General features: G+C 27.3%; 2 protein-coding genes across 2 annotated transcripts; one reads left to right on the top strand and one right to left on the bottom strand.

The window, feature by feature from the left end:
- The first annotated feature begins 299 nt into the window (after positions 1-299).
- On the top strand, positions 300-25,408 carry LOC113373431 (gamma-tubulin complex component 2-like). Its single transcript, XM_026613726.1, has 15 exons — positions 300-389; positions 464-628; positions 691-829; positions 895-1,042; positions 1,118-1,290; positions 1,358-1,588; positions 1,661-1,789; positions 1,921-2,094; positions 2,159-2,339; positions 2,417-2,705; positions 2,804-3,079; positions 3,150-3,324; positions 19,424-19,567; positions 23,526-23,695; positions 25,282-25,408. The coding sequence occupies exons 1-15, from the start codon at positions 337-339 to the stop codon at positions 25,406-25,408; spliced, it is 2,574 nt and encodes an 857-aa protein (XP_026469511.1). The 5' UTR covers positions 300-336.
- Positions 3,800-6,731, bottom strand: LOC113372669 (transient receptor potential cation channel protein painless-like). Its single transcript, XM_026613022.1, has 2 exons — positions 6,246-6,731; positions 3,800-6,172 (listed from the first exon to the last, which is right to left on the bottom strand). Exons 1-2 carry the CDS (start codon positions 6,729-6,731, stop codon positions 3,800-3,802), a joined length of 2,859 nt encoding a protein of 952 aa, XP_026468807.1.
- Positions 25,409-26,513: the final 1,105 nt, after the last annotated feature.

Here is a 26,513-nt window from a genome sequence, read left to right as displayed (position 1 = left end):
AACATGATAAAATAGAGGAAATAGTTTAGTTTTTTTTTTGTTTACTAGAAGCAACAAGTTGCTTTAATATAAAAAATTATAATTTAAATTATGTAGTTTTTTGGTGTAAAGTTGGATGTCTGGGCAATAAAAAATAATGGTTGGTAGCATCATCTTTCGTCGATGAAGGAGCCAATGGGAGCAGCTTATTAGTAATGTTTACAATTTGACAGATTTCGAGTTTGACATATATGCATGACATTTATTGAAATGTATACAAATAATAAAGTCGTTAAAATCTGATATTAATACAGTAAAGAAAAAATAATTTGGTTATTATAATAAAAATAATAAAATATGAGTGAATATCAATCGCACAAATTAATTATAGAATTGCTTGAAGCATTAAGGTAAATTGTGCTGATTGATGTGCTACAATACTTTATTTCGTATTTTATATTGCATGAAAATATATCTATTCTAGATCTGATGTTTCTCCAGAAATTATTCTACAATATTTAGAAAATAATAAAAAATGTCATAAATCTAAATCAGATGATTCATTAAATTATTCACTAAAAAAACTAATTCGCAACACAGAAGATCCAAAAGCATTGCAGGAAAAATTTGATGAGCTGAAATTGAACAAGTATGATTTATTTACGTACTTTAATGTGATTTGATTTATAATATTATGACTTAATTATTTAGTGCTGATAATTTTCGCCCTTTTGTGGATTTTCTTGGATTGTTGGCTACTGATGCAAAATTGAAAATGTTTCTAAAATCATCTGTAAATAGAACAGATGCTTCAAAGGACAATAAGAACTCTGCATTTAATCTACCAGAAGTTTGTTAAATACAATATTATTTATATGTAAATAAATAAATATAATATTAAAAATATTAATGTAGGTATGCAATCGAATCAAAAATATTGGCAGTCGCAAAAAGTTTAATATTTGTGAAAATGATCAAGATCAAATTCGAAGAAAAAATAGTAGGACTCATCAATCATGGGACTTTTTATTTAAAGATGTTCAACTACGAAAAACTGTTCTAAGTACTTTTCTTGGAATATACTATGAAAAATTGGTATATTGTAAAATTTGATGCTTAAATATATTTTCCATTCCAGATGAAATTCCTTCTGTATCTCTTGAAAACATAATTATAAATGATATATTGTATGTTTTGGTTGGCTTGGAAGGGGAGTTTATAACACCTGAGTATATAGTTGATTCGACTGCTAAAAGAAACTTTGTGTTGAATTCTAGTTTGCCAACATATATATCTGACTTATTAAAACAAGTAAATGTTTGTTTGATGTTACATGATATCTAGCTGAATATACATTAACAAATTATCTCCTTCTTAGATATTGCCATTAGCTTCACATTATTCAATAATCCAAAGATTTATTGAAGATAAGAGTAAAGCATCTTTTATAAGTATTGATTCTAACAGTCAGAGCAATATATCAAACAATTCATCAAATTCTGAAATTCATGAATCAAAAAAAATGCTGTCCTCATTGACTAGCTCACATACATGTCAAGTATTGCAAGCTCTTTGCGCTGCACTGGATAATTTATTACAAGATTACTTTGTATGTAATATGATCTCAATTGCGTAATTATATATAATATTATATGTATTTGATTGTTATTTCTAATTTCAGGCTGTAATTAGCCAAATTGAAGGTGAACATAAACATGGAAATATGAATCTGGTCAAAATTATTTATTATATAAAACCTGTTGTTCACACATTGGAAGTTGTAGCTGATATAGTTGTTGAAATATCAAAGGTAACAGATTATTTTTAAATAAAAAAAATATTGTTAAAGATAAGAACGTAATACATACTAATATGATTCTTTTTATAATTTTTGTTCTCTCATAAGTACAATATTAATTTTATTATGGTTTTTAATTATAGGCAAATGATGTGAGTGGAAAGATATTAAGTCTTCTTCATGAGAGAGCATTTTCCTTGACTGGCGATCAACAAGCACAGAAATTATGTGTGTATTTAACACAAGAAGCATGTAAACCTTATATGTCGATATTAAATACATGGATACATGAAGGGACTATACATGATCCACATCAGGTAAATTTATATTATTATATTTTTTATTAATTAACTAAAACAATTACATATAATCAAATTGTAGGAATTTATGGTTGAAGACAATGAACGCATATGCAAACGAGATGTGCCACTAGCATTAGATTATGCAGATTACTGGGAGAAACGTTACCTCTTAAGGAGAAATCGAATGCCAAGGTTCCTTAAAAAAGTTGATGATATTATCCTTAGAACTGGAAAATATTTAAATGTTATTCAGCAATGTGGTAAGTACTTAGAAATAATTAGAGAAATAATCGTACTATATTTAATAAAAACTGATTTTATTTTATAAATGTTGTAGGTAAAACCATTATTCCTCCTCCATGTGCTCCGTTAGTGTACAGTTTATCAGAGGCACCCATAGAAGCAACAATCAAGCAAGCTTATGCATATGCCTCGAAAACTCTTCTTGAAATGTTAATGAATGATTATGATTTGCCTGGTCGCATGAGATCTGTTAAACATTATTTTCTTTTGGATCAAGGAGATTTTATTGTACAATTTATGGATAGTACTGAAAGGGAGCTATCAAAAAATGTTGATGACATTTTGCCCATGAGGTTGGAAAGTCTTTTGGAATTAACACTAAGGTTAGATAATATATTTTATTGGATCGAGAACTTGTTTAGTTTTTATTAGGATTCAAGTATATTTTATTTTTAATTATTGTATTATCTTTTTAATTTAGAGTTTCTGGAGCCAATGTGGATCCATATAAAGATGATATAAGAACAGAATTATTGCCATTTGGATTGGAGAGTCAAATGGCTAAGATTCTCAATATATCAACAGAAACTGCACCCCCAGAAGGAAAATTGCACTTGTCAGGTGTAGAAGCCTTCACTTTTGGTTACGATGTTAAATGGCCCATATCATTAATATTTAATAGAAGCAGAATATTCTGTTACCAAATAATATTTCGACACCTTTTCTATTGCAAACACGTGGAGAGGCAACTTTGCAGGTTGGTATTTCTAAATATGGGCTTCAATAATCTATACATAACTTTGAAACTTTTTCCTAAATTTTTCTAGGGTTTGGATCTGCAATAAAGAAGCAAAGAAGTTTTCCGCGAAAATTGCAGAGCAATACCGCGCAGCATTTGCATTACGGCAAAGAATGCTAAATTGTATCCAGAATCTCGAATACTATATGATGGTGGAAGTTATAGAACCAGGTTGGAATGCATTGATGCAGAAGATAACAAAGGTATGTGGCAAAAATGTTTCATCTGCTTAATTCATATTAATATAGTTCATTTTATACAAAGTATTTTCTATTTTTATTTTTAAATAATTAATCCAACATTTAAAGTTTGTTATCAACAACTAGTAATTTATAATAAAACAAAATTTATTCATTATGAATAGTACATAAATATTAGAATTCGCAACGTAAACTTAACAATAATCGCAATGATTCTAAAGATATATACTTATATTACATCTGTTTGATTTACCTTTTTTATTTTAAAGATTTGAGCATTTTTATTTCGAATTAACTTATAAATGCCATAACATTTTAGTGAATGCAAACAAATACAAATTAATAATATCTTTCACTTACATTCGTGATAACAATAAATATTTCTTAAATTATCTTTCTTAAAGTTCTAACATTGATAACATTTTAATGATATATTTTTTGCATGTCTGCAATTATTATATTATATCTACTTAATATATTAATGTGATATTTGTGGAATTTCTTTTATTAGTGATATCATGTTAGATAAAGAGTTCTCAATATTTTTAAATCTTTGATCCATTTCTTCCATTCTATTTTGTAATTTTTGAATAATTTCGTATTCCGATTCGCTCTTATTTTCTAATCTATAAATTATACATTTAATAGATTTAACAATTGTATAATCCATTTTATACTTATAACAATGATTTATACAACAAGGTTTTTTATTATTGTTTTGACTCGACGAAGACCGCCTTTCAGTTGGAATCTCAATGCAGTTTCCTTGATTTACTTTTATATCAATTTTATACTGCGGTAAAAAGCAAGGGAAAAGACAAATTTGTTTTGCAAAAGGTCGAAAGCATTTTGATTTTTTAGTTTCTTGAGGTACGCAGCATAAAAGAGATTTAAATTTATGGACTAGTTGACCATATAAGTTTATGTCTCCCATTAACACATGTTCATAGTAATTTAATAATTGAGCTCTACACACTAATCCCACAAGTTGGGCATCTGATTTAATAGCTTGAGTGTCGCTAACTGCTAATCCGTTGAGTAAATTAAATAATACAATTGCAATCAGGAAAACAAATAATACAAATATGATATGACTTGTGACTGGATATATTCCAAAATTGATAGAACTGGCATCGAACTCTCCAGTTAACATAACTATAGTCTTGAATAAAGCCATTGCCGGATGTAAAAAGAAATTTTGTTCTTCACCATCTTTTTTCTCTTGATTTTTATTGTCTTGGGTTTTCGGGGCTTCGGTTGACTTTGTATCAACATTTTCTGGATCTTCTCTAAAAAGAGTGTAAAAACTCAAAGCAAAAGCTATGATTAAAATCGAATTAAGAACTAAAAATTTAAGAAAATTCCATGAAACCGTTCGTAGCATCACGACATTAGTGGAGAATGTTGGTAATTGACCTATAAGTAACATTAGTTCAGCCGCTGATAAAAGTATGGCTATTGCCGACAATTGTTGTCTGCTTGCTTCTGATGTTATATTGCAAAATAAAACAGCTGATGTTACACCGATTAATGCAAGTTCTAAATAATTTTCAAAAGCTGTAAAATATCTATTGGGTGAAATGATAATTTGGAAAGCTTCACGTATAATTAGCAACATTAAACCTAAAATTGTAAGAAGCCATAAACATTGTGAGAAGTTATGTACATTTGGGTCCTCATTTTCCCTACCGTAACCTATAAGAATAAATAATATCAAGAACGTGCAAAATAGCGAATATAAAGTAAGATTTGTACGAAAAATACAACGTAGTCGGTGCCATTTTAAGTACAAAAAACTCGAAATCACAGGGTGCTTTAAAAGTCTTCTTAATTCTTCATGCTCACTCATATACAATATCGCGCTCATTTCTTCAGCGAAACGCGCCGGTTCCTTCTGCTCCTCCTCTTGCATCATAAGGGACACAGAGTTATTATCATTTCGACTGCCTAGTGCCGTATTTTTTGTAGGTGGAACTAGACAATCATAATGAATGGTTACTGTGAACGTATCTTCACTAGGTCTATGACCATTTGTTTCTATACATTGATCAAAATATCGCTCCAATGTATCTGCAGAAACATCTGCGATACTTGGATCCCCAAGGCGATTTCGACTACCTATAAAGGCACCCGCTGATAGTAACTTCATAACAGTTTCATCATCACGATTTCGTCCCGCGTAATGCAAAGCTGTACTACCTTTTATATCTTTTCCGTTAATATCAATTTCACTTCTATTTATAAGCATGTCTCGGCATTGCCGATAATCGCAATCTGGTCGACCAGGTTCGCGCCCTATTTCTTTGACAACTTCTTGTAACAATGGTCCACGTAATGTGCAAAGTTTATTATTCATTAAGAGCTTCAAAGTTTTATAATCGCCATTTCGGCATGCCAACAATGCAGGCGATGCTGTATTTCCTGGATCGCATAAATCAGGATCAGCTCCTGCATCTAATAGCCGACGTATTACTTCGTGTAAACCTATAGAAATTGCGGCTTGTAGTAATGTTTCTTTATTATTACTTGCATTAACTAAAGCTCGTCTATCCTTTTCTGTTCCGCTCAGAGCTAGAAGAATTCTAAAATGGTTTAGGAAAGATGTCTCATCGTGTCTGTGTAAATCTTGCCATAGTAATTCTATATCTGGTGTTCTTGGAGTTGTTTCATTTGGTAGATAGTCTAATAAATGAGGGAAAGCTTCTATGATAGCTTGTCTTCCGGTTTTTCCTAATGCATTTGGTCTTCCATCTAGTTGCAGCATTTCTGGTTCGTGATTAAGAAGAATTTTGGCGATGCTTTCTTGGCCTTGTCTCGCTGCATCGTGAATGGCAGTATTTCCTTTGTTATCCTGAAAAAATATACAAAATTATCCTATCATATAAACTATATTAAAACCTTTTAGACTATTAAATTTTCCTTACCGCTATTGATGGATCAATTCCAGCTCGTAACAACTCTTGTATAATTTCTTCGTACACACTCAAAGCATATTGTGTATTTTCAGTAGTTTCGTTCAAACATTTCATTGCAAAAGATATAAGACCTTTGGTCCTGCTTTTTACGCCTGTGTCAAGTTTAGGATGCCTCAACAGCAATTTGATTGTGTCTAAATCTTTCGATTCTACAGCAAAATGTATTGGGAATTTTTTGTGATGTTCATTCATCAGATTTATATCTAAATCATCTCTGGATTGAAGCAGTGCTTCAAGAATTTGAGACCGTCCTTCAGAGCAAATAATGTCCAAAATCGATTTGTATTGTTGTGTATCATATTGCTGATTTATGTTATCGATTCGTTGTAAGTGAATTCTGAAAGACGACACATTGTTGCTTCGGATAGAATCCAGGATTTCGTCTCGCCGTCGACATATACTGTCTCGGGTTTTCAATTCGTAATTGTTCTGCATTCTGCTAAAAATTAATAATAAAATTAATAAATTATATAACAAAAATTTCATGATTGGTTAAATATTATTCCTGTTTTTTAATAGATACCTGAATGATATATTTATGTTAAGGCATTACTTATAAAAATATGAAACAATTATGCACTAGGTATCACATAATTTTGATTGTTTAAAATATATTCAGTGAAACTAAAACCATTTAATTAATATAATTTTGAGATTTAAATACTCAAATCTGAAGTAATATAAATTCTTAAGTTTTTGCACTCAGGTTACCTTAAAATATAATTAAAACAAGCATTACTATATTTGTTTAAATATGTTATTATTTAATAATACAAAATAGATATTTTAAAGTATTAACTTCTTAGAAAGTGCCAGTTTGAAAAATAATTATTTTGCAATTGGGAATGACAGTACATGTAATTACAATATTTTTATCTTGAAAGCTTTTCATGCTTTAATGTTTGAATACTTTGCTGGATAATCTTTCTCGGAATATAAATTGCAATACGTTGCTGTTTTGAAACATGAGATTAAAAACTCGATGCATTTATTTTTTTCTGACTCATTAAATTCAAAACGACTTTTGTTTGCTTTGATAGTAATTAATAATATTTATCAGAGTTAGATAGAACTTGGCTTTTTGTATAAAACTCAATATCTAACTTTTGTTTGATTGCAACTGAATTTATTAATCATTCTGGTTTATCTATATTATATTAATATATCATTTAATTTTTGCTCCAAGTAATACTAAACATTTGTGGCTGTTGTCTTTGTTTTATGTCCATCAATTTCAATAAAATGATATTGCTTTCTTAAAGATGCCATAATATTTATGATCTATTTTATTATGCTCTTCATACAAAATAAATTCGTTGGTTTGATTACCAAGATTACCATGATTTATCTATTTTTTATATTCCCTTCCATGTAATATACAAAACTGTGACCAATAGTACTATAATACGAATTTAGGAAAATTACATATATTTTTCTGAATACCATACATTTTTTTAACTTTTTCAACTGTGACTTTTCTCTTTGTCATTTTGTCCATTATTTGAATTCGAATTTAAAACCAGAAATGAATCGGATTCTAAAAGCTCTTTATAAAGTCACTGCAAAAGTGTATAATTCAGAAATCGCTTTGTAATAATCTACGGTGGCGTGTGTCATTGGTTTTCAGTTCCATAAGTGCTTTTCTTTGCATTATTAATAATGCTTTGTCGTATAAACAGTCGATATAATAACAGTACAAAACTTCGATTCATTATTTATGTGTGAAGTGGCAAGGTGGGTTTGATTATAATTCTTGTGTTCACCATAGAAAACAATAATCAATTGTTTGTATTGCTTATTAAAACAATTTTAGCTTTACTATCAAGTGCATTATTATTTTGATCAGAACTTTTGTATATGTACCAGAAGTTTGTAATAATTTAGCAATCTGAATTTCTAAGAAAATGTACATATCTATATTTTGATTCTGAGGAAACTGGTTTCCCTTGTTTATTTCGTCGTCGATTCCTCGACCAGTTTTATAGCGGTAATAATAAGCATGCCACACTCAGTGTGGTAGTATTTACATATATTTATTTTCTTGATAAGCAATTTTATTGCACTCTTTATACGCACTACCCTAAATTATGTGTAAATTAATGCGTGTGTGAATCAGATTTTTAGTTTGTACAACGCCAAACTCTGATCCACCTAGATAATTGTATTTTTCACGCGAGGAAAAAATCGATAAACGGTCCAATTTTATTGTTCAATTTTAATAATAGTGTACAAGTTATTTTCTAAGAACAACAAAGTATTAAATGTACACTTTTCTAACTTTTTAGCTGAAAACTAGTTAATTTCCTTAACACCCCTATGACATCCTGTCCATTATTCTATTATTCATTTGAATTTTTAATTTAATTTACAATCAGCTTACATATCCTTACGACGTTTAACTAATTAGCAGTTATTTAAATTTTTTGTTATGTATACAAAAGTTCATAGCAATTAATTGCTGATAAGATTGTTTTCTCAATGTTTCTCTTAAGTCCAATTAATTTCTCTTATTAATCTTATCATCCTGGTATATTACTCATGAAATACTAATTAATATATGTTTTAAAATTTTTGTTTATTATTCTCCCTATCATTCTACATTATTTTTATCTCATACAATTCTGTATGTATAAGTTACAATAAGTAAGTGCCATTATATTTGGATTTATCATTTATTTTCCATTTATTAGTTAAATTCATTCAAGTTCAAGCAAAGCTTTTTTACTATGAAAAACTATTTTCTTCTTCTGATTGTTTCTTTCGATTATATCTTTATAGACAGAATATTTACCTTTAATTTACAAGATCATTTATATGTAGATCAAATAATATTTCAAAGATTTTATTAAGATCACACTTGAGCAAATTTTGGTTAAAAAATCTTATTGGATCAGAAAATTGGTCCATATAAATTTTTCATAAAAAGTAAATATTGTAAAATATATTATTTTCATTATACATAGGCACTTGTATTTTTAGTAAATTTTATTTTACAAATTGACGATTGACTATTTATAATTTCGGCAAATACATATATGCTGACCTTTGTCTATGCATTTTCCGATTGCAATCTTCAAAACAAAAACTTCGCTTTTGGGTTAACAATGATATTTTGCATCAGCATTCATGAAGTTTTTACCAAAGTGCATATGAAAAGTGACTTTATGTTTCGTGATATTCGACAAATAAACGGATAAAACTTTCTCTATATTTTTGGTATTCAGATATTACCGTTACCTACGATTTTTGATGAGTGATATCCGCTTTTTTACAAGACTTCTTTAATTCTCTTTGCTGACATGTTAGAAAAAAAACTTGCGTAATCAACGTAATACATTCACATACATCTCATATTGCATTGATTTTATATCATCATCCATAAATAACTCGAATATATAAGAAAAGTATTGTCTTAATTTTGATTTGACTGTCGCTGGTTGAATTGTAATTGGTTTAATTAATGGTTTTGTTAGAGTTCCCATACGTAATTATTTTGCTCTGTTCTAAATTTTGTTGTTACACTGAACTAATAATGGTGGACTTTTTTTGATCATTGCATTATTATGAATCGCTAAATAATAACTCATAATAATCCATCCATCTATATTGTTCAATGCAACACACAATTGCATTATTGAAATTGTTAATGTTTATGCTGTAAATAATCGAAAAATTATCTTTTATTGCATAATGCATAGAAATAGAAAAATAAACAAAAGTCGTCATCAGCAATTACAGAAATTTTAATAATAAAATATATCAAATAGAGATAGGCCAATTGATAGCCTTTTAAAAAAGTATTACTACAACATACTTAAGTTCTGATTGCTGTTCAAACAAATAAAACAAGGTTTAATCAGAAATTATCGTAATCGGTTTATATTGCACTGCGATATTCACTAGTAGAACTTTTAAGCAAATATTTATTTATTGCAACTTATATTTTTTTATTCTTTGAAGCGATTATTGCACATTATGTAAAGAAATCTTAGTTATATTACCGAGGTTATGTTTATTATTTTCTTAACGTTCTTCATTGATTATGACAAATTGAAATTTTGAAACTTGATTGTAATCAAAAATGGTTCAATTCTCTATTCCAAGAAATACGATTGGAGGACACATGTCACTCTTATAACATTAACAAATGCTGTCATAATTTTTAATATATTTTTTCAAATAAAGTTTGCATTAAAATTAGAACGTTGGACTTGGAAAATCAAAATATTGATATCTTCTCCATATTTTCAAGACTTCTCCCGTATTGTAGCTTATATCGCAAAGTTCAAGATACGATAGATATACTATAATAAAGCTTTTGTGTGCCCCCCATAGCAATTTTATCATATTTTAGTGTCGGATTCCCCATGATTACTATTATATGGAGTGTGCGAAGTAAATTTTCCGCTTCACTTGTGATACCAGTTGCTCTCGGGCGTATTTTTGCTTTTCAAAATGCAATTGGGGGACAACTGTAATTGAAATTCCACTCGGTAAATACTAAAGGAACTTAATTAAATGAGTTGATTGATTTGTGCAGAGAAAATGCTATTTAAATAGAGTTATTAACAATTTTGAAAGACAAAAAAAAATATCAAAAATTATCTAATTAAAAAGCAGCTTACGTAATAAGTATTGAATACCGATATTTTGATTAAAAGGTCGAGCATTAGATATTTCTATTATATTGATTGCATATTTGCATAGGCATATTGCATATTGCCTATATTTCATTATCGCGAAGCAAAAAAATACAAATCATCTATCTTTCTTTGCATTAAGAATATTACTCAGAGTGAGCCTGCGCTTTTCTTCATGATTAAAAATATTGTGCAACTTTACTTTTTATATAATAGTTTATATATTTGAAATCAATTTCAAGCCGTTCGCATAATTATTTCATGCATTTAGTTTGTTTTAATCATTGAAGGTATTATATCAAATTTTACAAAGTTAAGAACTGTGATGTACTTTTATTTATTTAAATGACTTTAAAATATTTTTTTATATGTTATGTCTAAATTCTGCATGTAATATTTTAGAACACTAGAATTAGCTCATTTTATTTGTTTAGTGTTTCATCTATTTGCTCCTGGTTGATATTACATAATTAGTAGTGCAAATTAATATATTTATATTAATATGCGCTTATTAATCCGATATTTATATGGTATATAACATAGAATTTTTATGTATTCAACTAACATTAATTTAATCTTACTGTTTCTAAATTGCAATGTTATCTGTGCATTCCTCAAGTTTCAGATTACTTATGCGTTTTAATGCCAGTATAGTATTTTTTGTGCAACTGAAATTCATTTGGGATTGAATTCGTCGCAGTCGTAAAATACATTAAAAATTTAAATTTACTTATAGGTTTCAAATGTATTATATTCTATATAATCTTATTATTTTCAATAACATTATTGTAAAGATTTATATTAATGAAAATTTCTTCCATTTGGCGCATGCGTTTAGACTAACGAAAGAGTTTTTCCCGATTGGCTAGAAACAAGCCCGCCTTCATTCTATGATGAAATACATTTCTTAAGATTACAATTAACGCTGTAGATTTTTTAAGAATATGCATATGCTATATTAAGATGAATATTACCCTTAATCTGTCAAGAACTTCTGCTCATATATATGACTTCCTACATATAATTTTCGGTACTGTGCGAGTAAATCCATCCATAACTTTCTATTTAATAGTTTTTTATGCCTTTAATAATTTCACAATATAGCAATTGAATATCCACAATCTTTGTTCAAATATTAATACTATTTTCTTTACTTTTACAAAGCTTTCAATTCGTCTATTATTTCTACTAGTCTGCACATGTGTTGGTCAGTAATTTGATCTTCTAAATAAAAACGTTAACCTCTTTCTTTGCGGTCATTGTGAATGTTAATTGATCTGAACCCATTCATATGATTATTTTATTTAATCGCTAACAAAAAACATCTTCTCACGTATCGAAGGAAACTGTCCGCCATTGTGGAAAATTGAGTACGGAAAACACAGTTTGTGAACAAACATACTAGAAACATAATCTGGCGATAAAATATTGCGATTTATAAAATTTATAAAATTTATGATTTATTTTGCGAAATAGACAATTTGTGTTTTTCTTTAGAAAAACAATGAGAACAGAGCTTTTGAAGAAGCCCTTGTGATGGAAAATTCTTTGCAAAATGCATTTTCCGCACAAGAACATAAAAATAAATACAATATATATTTCTGAATTCTGCAAAATAGTCAATTTTCTTTATTGCTTAAAAAAGAATATAGAGCCCTTGAGTCGAAACGGGTTTTTCAGGTTTGAACGTAGTAATTAATTCTAAACTGTCTATAAATTTATTATATCAAGAAGTATATTTTCCTGTTAAAATTTAGAACAAAATCAGCATTTGAAATTATCGATTTTTCACGAACTTGAATTTGGCATTATTCGACATCCGAAACTGCGCAAAATCCTCTAGATGAAAATTATAGGCCTACATGTTTTTCACAATAATTTCCATGCTTTAGAACAAATATTTATATAAATTTAAATAAGAATTGAACACAATTTTAACTTGAAACAGACTTTTTGCCACATGTGATTAAAACACAAGCCTGGAAACTGAACTTGATGATAATTCTGGATAACTGAATTAAAATTTTGTGGTACACATAAACTTATAGAACAGATTTTGATACATGGTATCCAATTGAACAATTCACTTTTTACACTTGTAATAACAATTTGACACAACTCAAACGAAACCTTGACTTGACACTCACATAAATTCAATCCGGCTGGATCAGGCGCAACAATAAAATCTAGTATCCACTCATCACTTTTGCTGGGTGTTTTGCAGATTGCACAAATGCAAAGGAAACAAAATCTTGTTTCGATTTGATTTTGTGTTTTTAATCCTATAAAAAACTGATTTTTTCCAATGGGAGCTCAAAATTGCGGATGTTACGCAGAGCGAATGTCGCGTAAAACTGTACTGCCAACGCTGACCATGATTTCAGCCGCGTTCTAAGGCAAAGCTTCGGGCCAGCGCAATGCAAGAACGGTAGGGGACTCGGTTGTTGCTTGCCATTTTCATAAATATTAGATGAAAACAATGCAAATGCGAGGATAATGAACAATTTCAAGCTTTATGATAGAGGATCATTTTAAATAAAGAGGGGTTTTGATATTGCTATAACTAACGCCAGTGGTTTCCAAGATAAATATAACAGACAGTATGATTAAATTGATTGATTTTACATCAGCTTCGGGGGGGCGTCCATTAATCACGTCATAGATGTTTTAAGGATTTTTGGTGATACGTGGTGATATTTAAAATTACCCCCCTTCACCTTGCTGATAAGTGGTGATATTCTAAATTACGCCCCCTCCCCGACAAACATCACGTGTATTTTTAGTTACGAAAAAATTCTAAAATTTTTGATTTTTTTTTGAAAATGTTTGGTTTTTTTAAATTCAGGTAAAAAATAAATACACGTGATATTTCACTATACCCCTCAATCTCCCACATAATATTTTGTGATTTTTATTACCCCCCCCCCTCCCTTTAAAAACCTCACGTGATTGATGGACGCCCTTTGTTTGTTATGTCATTTAGGGTCCATCATCAAGTAATCACATACAGCTTGCCATCAATCATATTTGGGGGTTGAATTGACAATTCAGGGCGTGATTTCGAAATAAAAAATTGAAAAACCATGATTTATTTATTTATTATTTATGATTTGATATTTGAGTTGATGCACAAGTCACAATTTTCATGGTCTCTGTCTAAAGCCTATTTTCTAAATTTGTCTCAGTGCACTTGCGACAGTAACCTACATCTAAACACTGCAAATTTATTTAGAAACATCTTTAAATAGTACATATAACTATATATTGAAAGGAGTGCCAAAGAGTGCATTCAAATGTTTGAACTTGTACCGTGAAATAGCATTTAGTAAACATATTCTTGTAAAAACTGTATATTATTGTATTAAATATATAGATTTTAAATTTCATAAATAAAACATTTTGAAACATTTACTTCAGGCAAATATATTACTTCATTTTTAGTTTTTATTTTTAATTTCATTGCATTGATATCGTCTTTTGATAATATAAGAGTATTACTTATGTTTATTCAATTATTTCCACATACACAATATGAGTAACTTAGTTTAAACTACTTATCATATTTATTGGTTGATCAATATATTTGCCCATATTCTACACATATCTAATAAAGTTTTTAAATTAAATTTATATAATCTTTTTCTGAAATTTAAAAATTTTCCAAACATTAAACAAATAATGACATGTATGTAGAAAAGCGATACAAAAACCACATAGTGATAAATATTAAATTATTTATAAATTTTTGTTTATACTTTTTTGATTAGTATTATGCATTATGAATTGCTATGGTATTTTACCATGCCTTAGCGTTGTTGATAAAATTGCTTTAGAACTTATAATTACAAATAATATTTCAAACAAATTATCCAGTGTTCAATTATAATGCTAATTTAAAGATATTCTTCGGTTTAACTAGTGATAATTTAACCTAGCAACTTGTCTATTTAGTTAAAATCATATCAATTGGTAAAGATATTTTTTACCACTGTTGATTTTCTCTACATGCCTACATTCATATTGACAATTGTCAAGTATTAGTACACAATGTATGGTCTAATATATCTCATACAATTGCATTCGTTTTACTCGTATTGTACAGAGTCTGATGACTGTTGATGTAATTAAGCACGAGAGCCCAAATGAATGCTTTATTGTGTGTATTTACTATGGGTTTTACACTTGCGTTTTGTTCCGTATATTGCATTTGCTTTCTAGGTTTAACCAGATAGGTTCTCTATCTTTTGTAGTGAATCATGAATGTTTACTCACATTGGTCTAATTTATTTAAAAGTGCTGATTCAGTTTACAAAAAAAATATTTTGTCGATTAGGAGATAAACAAAAAATCATGCCCGTGTACCAATTGTATTGATGAAGTAAAAGTTACTATAGTGGTGAAAGTTTGAATTCTTATCAAACCTTTTACATACACTTCATGTTCAGTTTTTGTTATTACTTCAATGATGTTGATGTAAATTCTTATTATTTAATACTTTAACATGACAAGTACTATATAGATTTTTTTCTCATAATTAATAATTTTATCATAAATTCCGAGTTGTTTGAAGTTTCCCATAAACTCTCAATTTTTTATGCAGATCATTATTAAACTAGATGCAGTTCAATTTTATTATTAGACAAATTTTTAAAGCTTTGAATTATTTGTTGCACATAATCGCACACAATCTTATAAAATTCCTGTATTAATCTTATGTGAAAAATCTAATTTAATAATAGTCGGTCTTAGAATCCAATCAGAATACCATACCTCATATGAATCGCAGCGCTCATTCTTATATTTTACTAATAATTTATATTTGGAAAGTACCACAATACAATTGTTTATGCCATACTCATGTCGTGTATGAAATATATATTATTTATTCAGGGCCTGTATGTATTATCCAAATGACAGACATGCACATCCAAATCAGGAGTGATTGTTCTGTTTCAACATTGTTTTGTCGTGCCGTGTATGAGATATATTCGCCAGCGTTTATAAACGAAAGCTTGGTATATTTTACTCATCGAAAACAATAATAATAAAAATTAATAATGTTTTTATTCAAGCGACTATTGTCTTTCAGTAGTTGAAGGTAAAACTTCAACAACATCTGCCCATGACTTTTTGTTGACTATAAACAATGAAATATTGAATTTGAATATTTTTATGTATAATATAAAACAAAAACAAAAACAGAAACAAAAACAAAAACAAAAACAAAACAATAATAAACAAAACAAAAGTAAAGAAAAGAATTTTTTTACAAAAGTGGGTAATTTGCACCTTAGTCTGGTGCTAGCTTTCCTGGTTAAATTGTTTGAATGAACGTTATTTCTACTTTTGTGACTGAAAATTTAGAAAATATACTGATGACAAGTATATCTATTATTTTTGAGTAAAAAGATATGCTTTGCGATTTCCTGTTCAAATTGTTATATTTAGAACCGTATTTAGTGTTTATTAAACCAAGAGTTTTTTTTACGTAGAGTAGATCTTTTTGAAGAGTCCTCAAAGGAGCTTCCGTGTTTTTATTAAATTGTACTTCCTCGCTCTTGGGTTATTTTGCTATAAATAATACATATGTTTATATTCAAATTGTGAGTAAATCTACAATCAGCTGGCAGTCTATTAGTTGTTAGGATGATAAAACAGAATATTACGTCATTTCCCGTGGGCAGTTACTGCGCTCGTCTTTTGCCTCAAGCTAAACAGTGGACTAAATCATGACATGATGACCCTCCAGTTAATAATTGATAAATGCCAATATTCTTGGTTAAAAAATCTGAATAATTTTTAAATGCATTTTTATGCACTTTTGATTAAATTTCCATACATTTGCTTAAAATATTTGTAGCAGTATATCTAAAAAATCACCAGTCTTGTGGTACAGTATTCTCACCTATAAAATAGAACTGCCTACTTCAGCTGTTTTTCTAAAAAAAATTTTTTATCATATAGCAATTTTTCCACATGTCCTAAAATGGATAAGTAAAACTGTAGGATTAAAAAAAAACTTCAAATGTTTTAGTAGGATAAAACTTGATAAAAGAAGTTCAACTAGTGAGATAATTTCATATAAGAATATGTAAAGTAAATCATCATCTCCTGTATGAAGTTTATATTATTCTATAGTTTACCCCAAGTACTCTAATTTTGTTTAATACCATATTTTTTTAATAATACAATAATTAGTAGTATTTTCTTACATTCATATAATTGTTTTGATTTGGGGAATAGGGATAATGACCGCGGTTATTATATATATTGCATATGATGTTTTATCAAAATTGCCGCTCGCATTGCATCATTATATATCTAAGCAGTTTATTATAAGTAGTTAGTTTACTTTTTGATTCATAAAAGTCGTATAAATAGATTAAACGAACGGCTTATATAAATATTCTTGAACTGTACTTCACGGACCTGCTTTTCGTTAAGGAGTTCGGTAAATATTTAGTCTTGTGTTGAAATTTCGGCAGCAAAGCGGTCGCAGTCAAATATAAAATGCTAATTTTATTTATCTAGTCAATCACATTGGCGACATTATATGAAATTTACTTAGAAAAACATAATGCACTTATAAATTAAAAAAAAATATATATAACCAAAAATTTAAATTTAATTTTATTCATTTAAAGGGCTTTAAAGCTAATATCACAAATTTATTATTTTTCTCTTTATGATTTTATACATTGCACTTTAGTTTATATATGCATTCTTGAATGTGGGAATTCCAATTCAACTGGGAATGCCCAAGAAGGGAATGCAATAATTTTAGAATGATGAATCTAATAGGAATCCTTGGTGTGTGTGATAACCGGCTTCACAATTGATGGTTGTGTCTTTAGATTGGGTTTCTGGTTTCTACAATTTCCTTTTTGCTGATTCATAATGGAAATACTGTAAATTTTATATCATGGTGATTATGTTTCTCTAAATAGGAAATTGCGATGTCAAATAATTGACTTCTCGAAGGAGAAGTTTATGTTTTCATCAAAAAATTCGATTCGCTAATTTTATGTTTTCTCGACGTTTCAAGCCATTCTGAATCGAATGAGACCAAATTTGGAAAAAGTATGTGTGTGTGTATGTGAATAGATTTTTTGCTGTAAATCGACGTTTTCTCAAAAACGGCTGGTCTGATTTCATAAATCTAAAAGCCATTCGATGTATCTCGATAAGCACTATCATTTGCCATTTTTGCGCTACGATCTGCCGAGCCGTTTCTTAGATTTAAAATTAGACCTTTCTAAATTAGACGATTTACTTGGTATAACGATAGAGTACTTGGTCTTAATGAACATACTAAACCATTAAAGTCCTACGGAAACTGGTTCAGTTATAAAAATTGTTGATTTTTGAAAAATTGATTTTAGAGAATATTCCGAGTTAACGTGTTTGTTCTTTTCCATACTTTAATCACTCATAAATTAATTAATTTTTTATTGATTAAGTCGATTATTTACACATATCGGGAAGTTCATGTAACTTGCCACAAGGCAAAATACCAATACCAACTAGTTATTTTATTTTGTTATAAGTTTGATAAAATATTCATGATATTTACTAGCAACTTATAGAAAGTGCACTTACATGCGTGTATTAGTTTTTAAAATAAAAATAGTCTTTTTCAGCATTGCCGCTTCTAATGAAAAATCATCAGTATAAGAGAAATTTTAATAATTAATTATAACAAATATAGTTCAATTGCTGGGTTCTTTTATAAATAAAGTATTTTAAATAAGTAGATCATAGGAGTCTAAAGTTTTGATTGCTGTTCCAGAGAAAAAACCACATTCTCATTAGTACTTACAATTAGTTCTAAAAGACTTCAGGAAGTTTTTGTCAATATTGAGAACAAATTTTATATTATAATATTTCTTTTTATATTTTATATATGTTGTTTTTCCATTATTTCACTTTGTTTGCCTTTTACTTACTTTTTCTTTCATTTTTTCGTTCACTTACCAAGCACCCTTGATATACAGAATCATTCAAAGGTATAAATTTTTTCGGCATCATTATGGGAGAAAAATGCACCCTCTTTTTTGATAGAGGAGTTGCAGATGGGTTTTTCATGCATCTCGGGATTTCGTTGGATCAGGTTTACTTTACATTGTAATGATATATGACTCTCTAAGGAGTGAAAGGAAGGAATATCGTGCGTGATCAGAAAATTGATGAATTGCCTTATAGTATGTATCATGTCGATTGAAGTAATTTTTTTATTAGCCTTTTTTACTTCAAATTTAAATGCAAACCACTTGAATGATAATTTGAATAAAACCACTTGATATTATTAAAAAAAAAATCCACATTTATATGAAATAGGTAATGAATAGGTATGTATGATATATACCAGATGTTCTTTACAATATAATTTTATATAACGCAAATTTCTGAATACCGGGTATTTAACCAATTTTAATTCTATTATACAATTCTCAGGTATTTTAATTTTTAAAATTATTTGATTTCCAGGTAATCAACGTGGATGATCTTCTAGCATGCCATGAAGATTTCGTAGAAGCAACTTTAAAGAATTGTATGATCACAGACACGGCGCTTTTGAGGATTATTTCTCGATTGTGTGCAGTTTGCATCGAGTTTTGCGAATTTATGCAGGTAATAATAATAACTTATTTATTCGATTTTAAATTTGATTGATTACCTGAAAAAAATCTCTATAATGGGATGGTAAAATGATTCAGAACTTTTAGACTTTGATAAATTGAAAACCAATTTTACAAAATCTTACTTATAATTAGATACAATATTCTAGTACCCAATTGGTCATGATAGAATTATTCAAAAAAAAAAAAAATATACTTGAGATTTTATAATGAAACATAATATGAACTGGCAATATTTTGTATATTGCTAAATATTTTTTATTTCAATCAACATAGTTTACTCTATTATTTGGCTCAAATAATCTTAAAAATGTCACAATATACCGTAGATTTTTTGAGCCTAATAATAAAATAATATTAATTAATTAATATTATTTGAAGAATATTTGATAGATCATTGTCATCATATGACATAATCACAAAAATACATTACCAAAGAGTACTTCACGCTTTTCTGAGTAAATAGATGTGAGATCATTTTATGCAATTTCATTAGCACTTCTAATATAATTAGAAGCTTAAATATTTAATTACTTATTAGAACATACATTGACAATAATGGTCGATGTTTTTTTAGTCTATAAATATCTTTTTACTCTACTTCAATTTTAAATGTAGTATTACAAATAATATTAAATATTTTTCAAACAATAGCATTATACTGGGTATATATATATTAGGGTGGTCCTTAATATGGACATTTTGGAATTTCTTTGTTACAAGGCCTCAATTGTTTCCAAATTGATAAAAAAAAATCTCTAATAGTTTTAGCTCCTAATATTAACTTTTAGATAGTGCGCAATTCAATCAAAGTTTTGTATGGAATTAGCATGGCAAAAAATTCAAAAAAATTTAAAATGTTTTCACATATAACTTAGCGAACAAATAAATGAGTTTTATTGAAAATTCGACGCTCTACAAAACAAAATATAAGAAACCTGTTTTGCAGAGCGTGAAATGACACGAATTGCCACTTTTAATTCACTTGTCGCTAATAAGTTATACCTAAAAAACATTTTTAAAATTTTCAAAATTTTTCCCATGCTAATTCCATACGAAATTTTGATTGAATTGCGCACTATCTAAAAATTAATATTAAAATCTAAACTTTTAGAGATTTTTTTTATCAATTAGGAAGTATTTTGGGCCCCTGGGAGCAAGAAAATTCAAAGATGTCCATATTAAGGACCACCCTAATATACATCTACAATTTATATTATAAATCACTTTCATCCAATATGCCAAATTATATTTTTATTTTTATAAATTTTAAAGGAGCAATGTGCTTACGTTGCTTTATGTACATCAAGCATTTTGGTCACAATTTTGCAGCTATATTAATTATATAAATATTATATTTATATAAAAATATTATATTTATATTTTGTATTTTATGAGGCACTTTTGCGTTCCCAGGTAAGTTTTGAATGTAGACTGATATTTTAATAATTTTGCCTACCGAAATGATTACTATATGAGGTCTGTACCTTATACCTTACCATTTACATGGTGGTGCCGATTTTGAACGATTTTCGATTTTTTTTTACTTTTCGTGGATATGGATGTGTAAACGATTTTGTGTCTATTATTTTCGATATGGGGTTGATTTAATAATGATGCAGGAAATGCGCCAGTATTATGTGGATGCAGAATTGACTTCAATGTTGACCACCTCTGTTTGCTCGATGTCCGACAGTATCACCGACAATTCAATGTGCTCCTCTACAGGGTACTTTAGTACCCTAAATAAGGTATCCGTAGCACGGATAGGAGCATATGCACGAGATTTTTTTTTGTTATAGCCAAAATTACCTGGACTAATAAAAATGGAAAATTTGAATACTACATAATACTCAGAAAATGATTCATAATTGTAATAATAATTTCCTATTTGTTATTACTCGTATGGGTAATTATTTCGACGAAATTTGAAATTTTGAAAAATATATTTTTTTATAAGTTAATATAATTATTTGCATTTGTATCAAAGACTGTCTGATAAATTCTGCTTATTAAAAAAATCATTTTTTATAGTCTGGGTGATAATCTCGCTCGTCACGTGCTGGCTTGAAAAATGCACGGTTGTCATTTTGTCGCTAATTTTTATCATTTTTTTTTATTTTTGCAGATATCTGGATGTTGTTTTAATTTTGATTAACATGCACATTTTTGTCATAATTTTATATAAATTAATTCAAAAATTATATAAAATAATTCACCATTTGGCTTGTTTCCAGCTTTGTTTTTTCACTTAACCATATTATACACTTCTATCGTTTAATTTCGAGTCAAGAGAAGATATGAGAAATTTATTGAAATTTTTGAATTTCTTGATTTGTTTTTTACTAAACCATATTATACACTTATAACGTTTAATTATGAGTCAAGAATAGATAATGCGATAATTATTGAAAATTTTGAATTTGTTGCTTTTGTTTTTTACTTAACCTTAATAGATAATGAGAAATTTATTAAAAATTTTGAATTTGTTGGCTTTGTTTTTTACTTAACCATATTATACACTTCTATCATTTAATTACGGGTCAAAAATAGATAATGCGAAAATTATTGAAAATTTTGAATTTGTTGGCTTTGTTTTCTACTTAACCATATTATACACTTCTATCGTTTAATTTCGAGTCAAGAATAGATAATGAGAAATTTATTGAAAATTTTGAATTTTGAATTTTGATTGCAAGTCATTGACATTTAATTAAACATGCTAGACTTTTAATATAAATCCTGAAAAAAAATTAATAGTAATAGTAGTAAAACAACAAATATTTTGGTGTCAATAGAAAACAAAAAAAAAGCGAAATGTGAATTTGTCGAGACTTAATTTTCTCAAATACCAAAATTCCAAATCTTGTTGAATTTCTAAAGAAAATAATGTTACTATAATTACAAGATTTTATTACGATTTTTTGCTAATCGTGCTGCTATATATAGTTAATAAAACACCGATATAGTTGTTAAATATATTTAACAATTATAGCAGTGTTCTATTAACTAGTTTGCTGGTAAATATATCTAATTACCCATGATTTTATTATATACTCCAGAAAATAATATTTTATTCTTTCATAAAGTTTGGGCTAAATACGGGAAACTATTAATATTTCATGAAAACAAAAATATTTTGCCTTCTATTATCACGTTTCTATAGAGCTAAAGTTGATAGAAAGCATTTGTACTTATCAATAATTCAAAACCAACGCTTTCATTTCTGAAATCACGACATATTATTGTTTTATGGCCTCAAATCAATATTTGCTCATTCATAATTAGGGTCATATTATTTTTTAACGCAAATTTCAGTTGTATTTTCATTAAATCAAATTGTCATATAGTTTAACATTTTAGAATATGTAGAATTTTTTTATTAATTTTTTAGCACAATTTTTTGTTGGTACGTTTTACTATTTAGTAATTAATCCAAAAGATACATTTATAAAAAAACTAATTAAAAACGTTAATTTTAATTTAATAATAATTAGTTTTATTTGTTTCACTGAAAAATATTTTGAAAGTTAACCATTTCTTTGTGGAAATATATATAACTGCATAAAACATTCATTATTAATTGCAGTTGATGATTATTATATTTACTTTTTAATCATGAGGTAAGTATTATAGATTTGGATGTGTAATAAAATTTAAAATACCTAATTGTTTGTATAAAATCACTCTAAATGTATATAGGTATCCGTGTTCCCGCATTTTTTTTATTTTATTTATACTAATGCACATTTTCCAAAAATTTCATTGTTTAGCTTACGTGCATATATGTAGGTACATATGGATTCATTTAACAAAAACAATATTTGCAATATGTTTTACCTCTCGACTCATATAGATATGTCACTAATTAAGTCATTCACTTTTCATCAATCTTGCTCGTAAATTACTAGTAATTAGTAGTAAAATACAAGTATGTTTTATATTTTTAGTCTACAGCGAAGACGATGGAGAAATCTTTGGACAATACAGTCAGCTTTTCGGACAGCATAGCAATTATGGATAAAAGATTTACCATTATTTTGATGTCGATGTTCGATAAAATTAATGATAACAATGCTTCCACCAGTGGTGCCGATAAATTAATGAACATTGTGAACAGGTACGTGAAATTAATAATTAAAGAAGAAATCAATATTTAATATTTTTGCCAGATATAAAATGTTTTCCTCCCCTGTAATATTTAGCACAATAAGTATTTCAATTCGCATTCGTATAAAGAACAGTTAGTAGGTACAGACGATTATTTTGTACATAATAATTCCTAATCGCGCAGGTAAGCACCTGCCTTTATACAATAAAAGGATTGCGGTATGATCTAATAGGTTATAAAAGTATGTCTAGGAAAAGATTCGTCATGATGGTTTTATAAATTTAGTAGGAAAATGTAATTTGCAAAAATATTCCTCTTAGCCGTGAATCATCTACAGGGGTTGAAATGGATAGAGGAAATATATATATATATATATATATATATATATATATATATATATTTTCTTTATTACAATATTAATTACAACTGTTAAATAATTTAACATCTAGTAGTAATAATGAACAATAACAAAAATTTAAATAAAAAGAAAACAAAATAAAGGATAGTATTTACATTAAAATGATATCCGTAGTATGATGATTTAATATAAAATAAAAGCAAATAATAATAATAATAAAATCATAAGTAAAATAAATAAAATTTCTGAATAATAAAAATAATACTAGAAAAACAATAAGATCAAATAAAAACAATAAGTGACAGATAATTATAAATATAACAAAATAACAATATTAGAAATAATAAGATAATAATATAATAATAATAATAATAATAATAATAATAATTATTATTATTATTATTATAAGCGTGTACTGATGAGATCATTGGGATTTTTTTTCTGGCAAAATATAACTTTTGATTCTGATTATGGTCATTATATTCATTAAAATGTTTTTTAACGAATATTGAAACCAAATTTATATATACATTTAAATATATAATACAATATTTAGTACATATCCCCCAATCATTCTAGTTTAATCTTATTATTGATTATGAAACATATCAAATGATAATAGATATCTTTATAGGCATTTTATTGTTGTTATATTAAAATCATGAGGCATTGTTTAAATTTTATAAATATTTTAGTAATGGAGTATTTGTTTAAACTAAATCAAAGAAGTTTATATATTTTAATTTGATATCATCATTCATTTAAAATGGATATCTGATTTTATAAAACTTGTTTTTGGTATTTGAAATTAATAATAATTATTGGGATATATATATATATATATATATATATATATAAATGTGTGTATATTTATATAAGTAAATAATTATGATACAATAATCATAATTTGATATAGTTGACTATTTAGCATATATTTATATACATTTCATTGTTGGCTTTGTTTACAGCTGATAACTATTTTGATCATGTAATAACTGTAAATTTATTAAAAAAAACAAACATTTAAATTTGATGTATCTATCTATTTCCACTGTTTTGCAGATATCTATTTGCAATGAACACAAAACAAAAAGATGTTTTTATAAAACTCGCAAAAGATGTTTTTATAATACGTAATACATTGACCAGACTGTGTTTATTAACTGTATATGAGCAGACCATAAATATTAGTAGTTAGAAGACAAAATATAGTAAATTTGATTTTATTTTTTTTCAGATTTCATTCCAATTCATATTACAGTGAACAACGAGAAAAAATGTATGCTGGATTTTTGGATACAGCTTCAGAATCTTCCATTTCCAATGGTAAAAGTGTGCCAAAACCCGAGCAGACTGTCAAATAAAAAAATATTAGTTTTAAAACATTTTAACATTTTTCAAGATATATCAAAATAATTGTTAGCCTAATAAAGCGTTGCCATAATATATAAGTTGCCATAATGTTGGAAGTGCTTGTTAATGTCATGTTATTAAAAATCACTATTTATTATATCCGTTATTTATTATCCATTTTTATCACGTTTGGTTGAAAATTAGATAATATTTGTTAGCATATATAATATTAAATTTGAATATTTCGTGTTAATTTAACAAAAATAAATTATGAAACTGACAAATGCATTTTTTTTCAAAACCATAAAATATAGTTGCTAATTTTTATTATTTTCAGCATTTAATAAAAGTTATATAATTATCTAAATTATTCATACAACATCTTGTGTATATACAGTTAGATAGTAATTTATTGCTATCAAATATATAACATATTATATTGGATATATTATTAATTAGGTTTATTACCTAATTAATACCTAATTAATATTTATTAACTTCATTAATGCAATTTTTTGTCTCATATGTATTATTTGAGGGTCAGACTTGCATATTAATTAATTAACAATAGTTAATTAGATAAGTTTAATTTCAATTGTTATAAATAAAACATTAAATCAATATATAATATTTATAAACAAAATTATATTCAAATAGAAAATAATACTGGTCAACGTATTTTTCTTAAAAATGTAATATTGCTTGAATAATTAACTAATTATTAACAAATCTCGGTTCAAATTATAAATTATATCGGCTCAATTAAGAAATAATATTTATAAAATTATATTACCAAATAAGAAAAATATTCGTGATCATACCTTTAATAGAAGTATGCTATCGTTTGACAAATTAATTAAACCATTAACATATCTTGAAAATGAATTATAACGGATCAAATTAATAAATATTATTAATGGAATTTTATGAAATAAGAAAAATATTCGTCAACGAACTTTTGATATAAGTAATATTGTTTGACAAATTAATTAAACCATTAACATATCTTGAAAATTCTTTCATCAGTTTAATTACATAAAAAAATTAAATTTTTGATTCTAGTGATTTTTGTAATTGCATACAAAATACAAATGTAAACAACTTTCATATTTCCAA

Source organism: Ctenocephalides felis, unplaced genomic scaffold (genome assembly GCF_003426905.1).
Source record: "Ctenocephalides felis isolate EL2017-DRISC unplaced genomic scaffold, ASM342690v1 CF-g0.4_SCAFFOLD_01604, whole genome shotgun sequence".
Classification (NCBI taxonomy): Eukaryota; Metazoa; Arthropoda; class Insecta; order Siphonaptera; family Pulicidae; genus Ctenocephalides; species Ctenocephalides felis.
The sequence above is the reverse complement of the archived record's forward strand: the minus strand, read 5'-3'. Positions and strand labels throughout refer to the sequence as shown.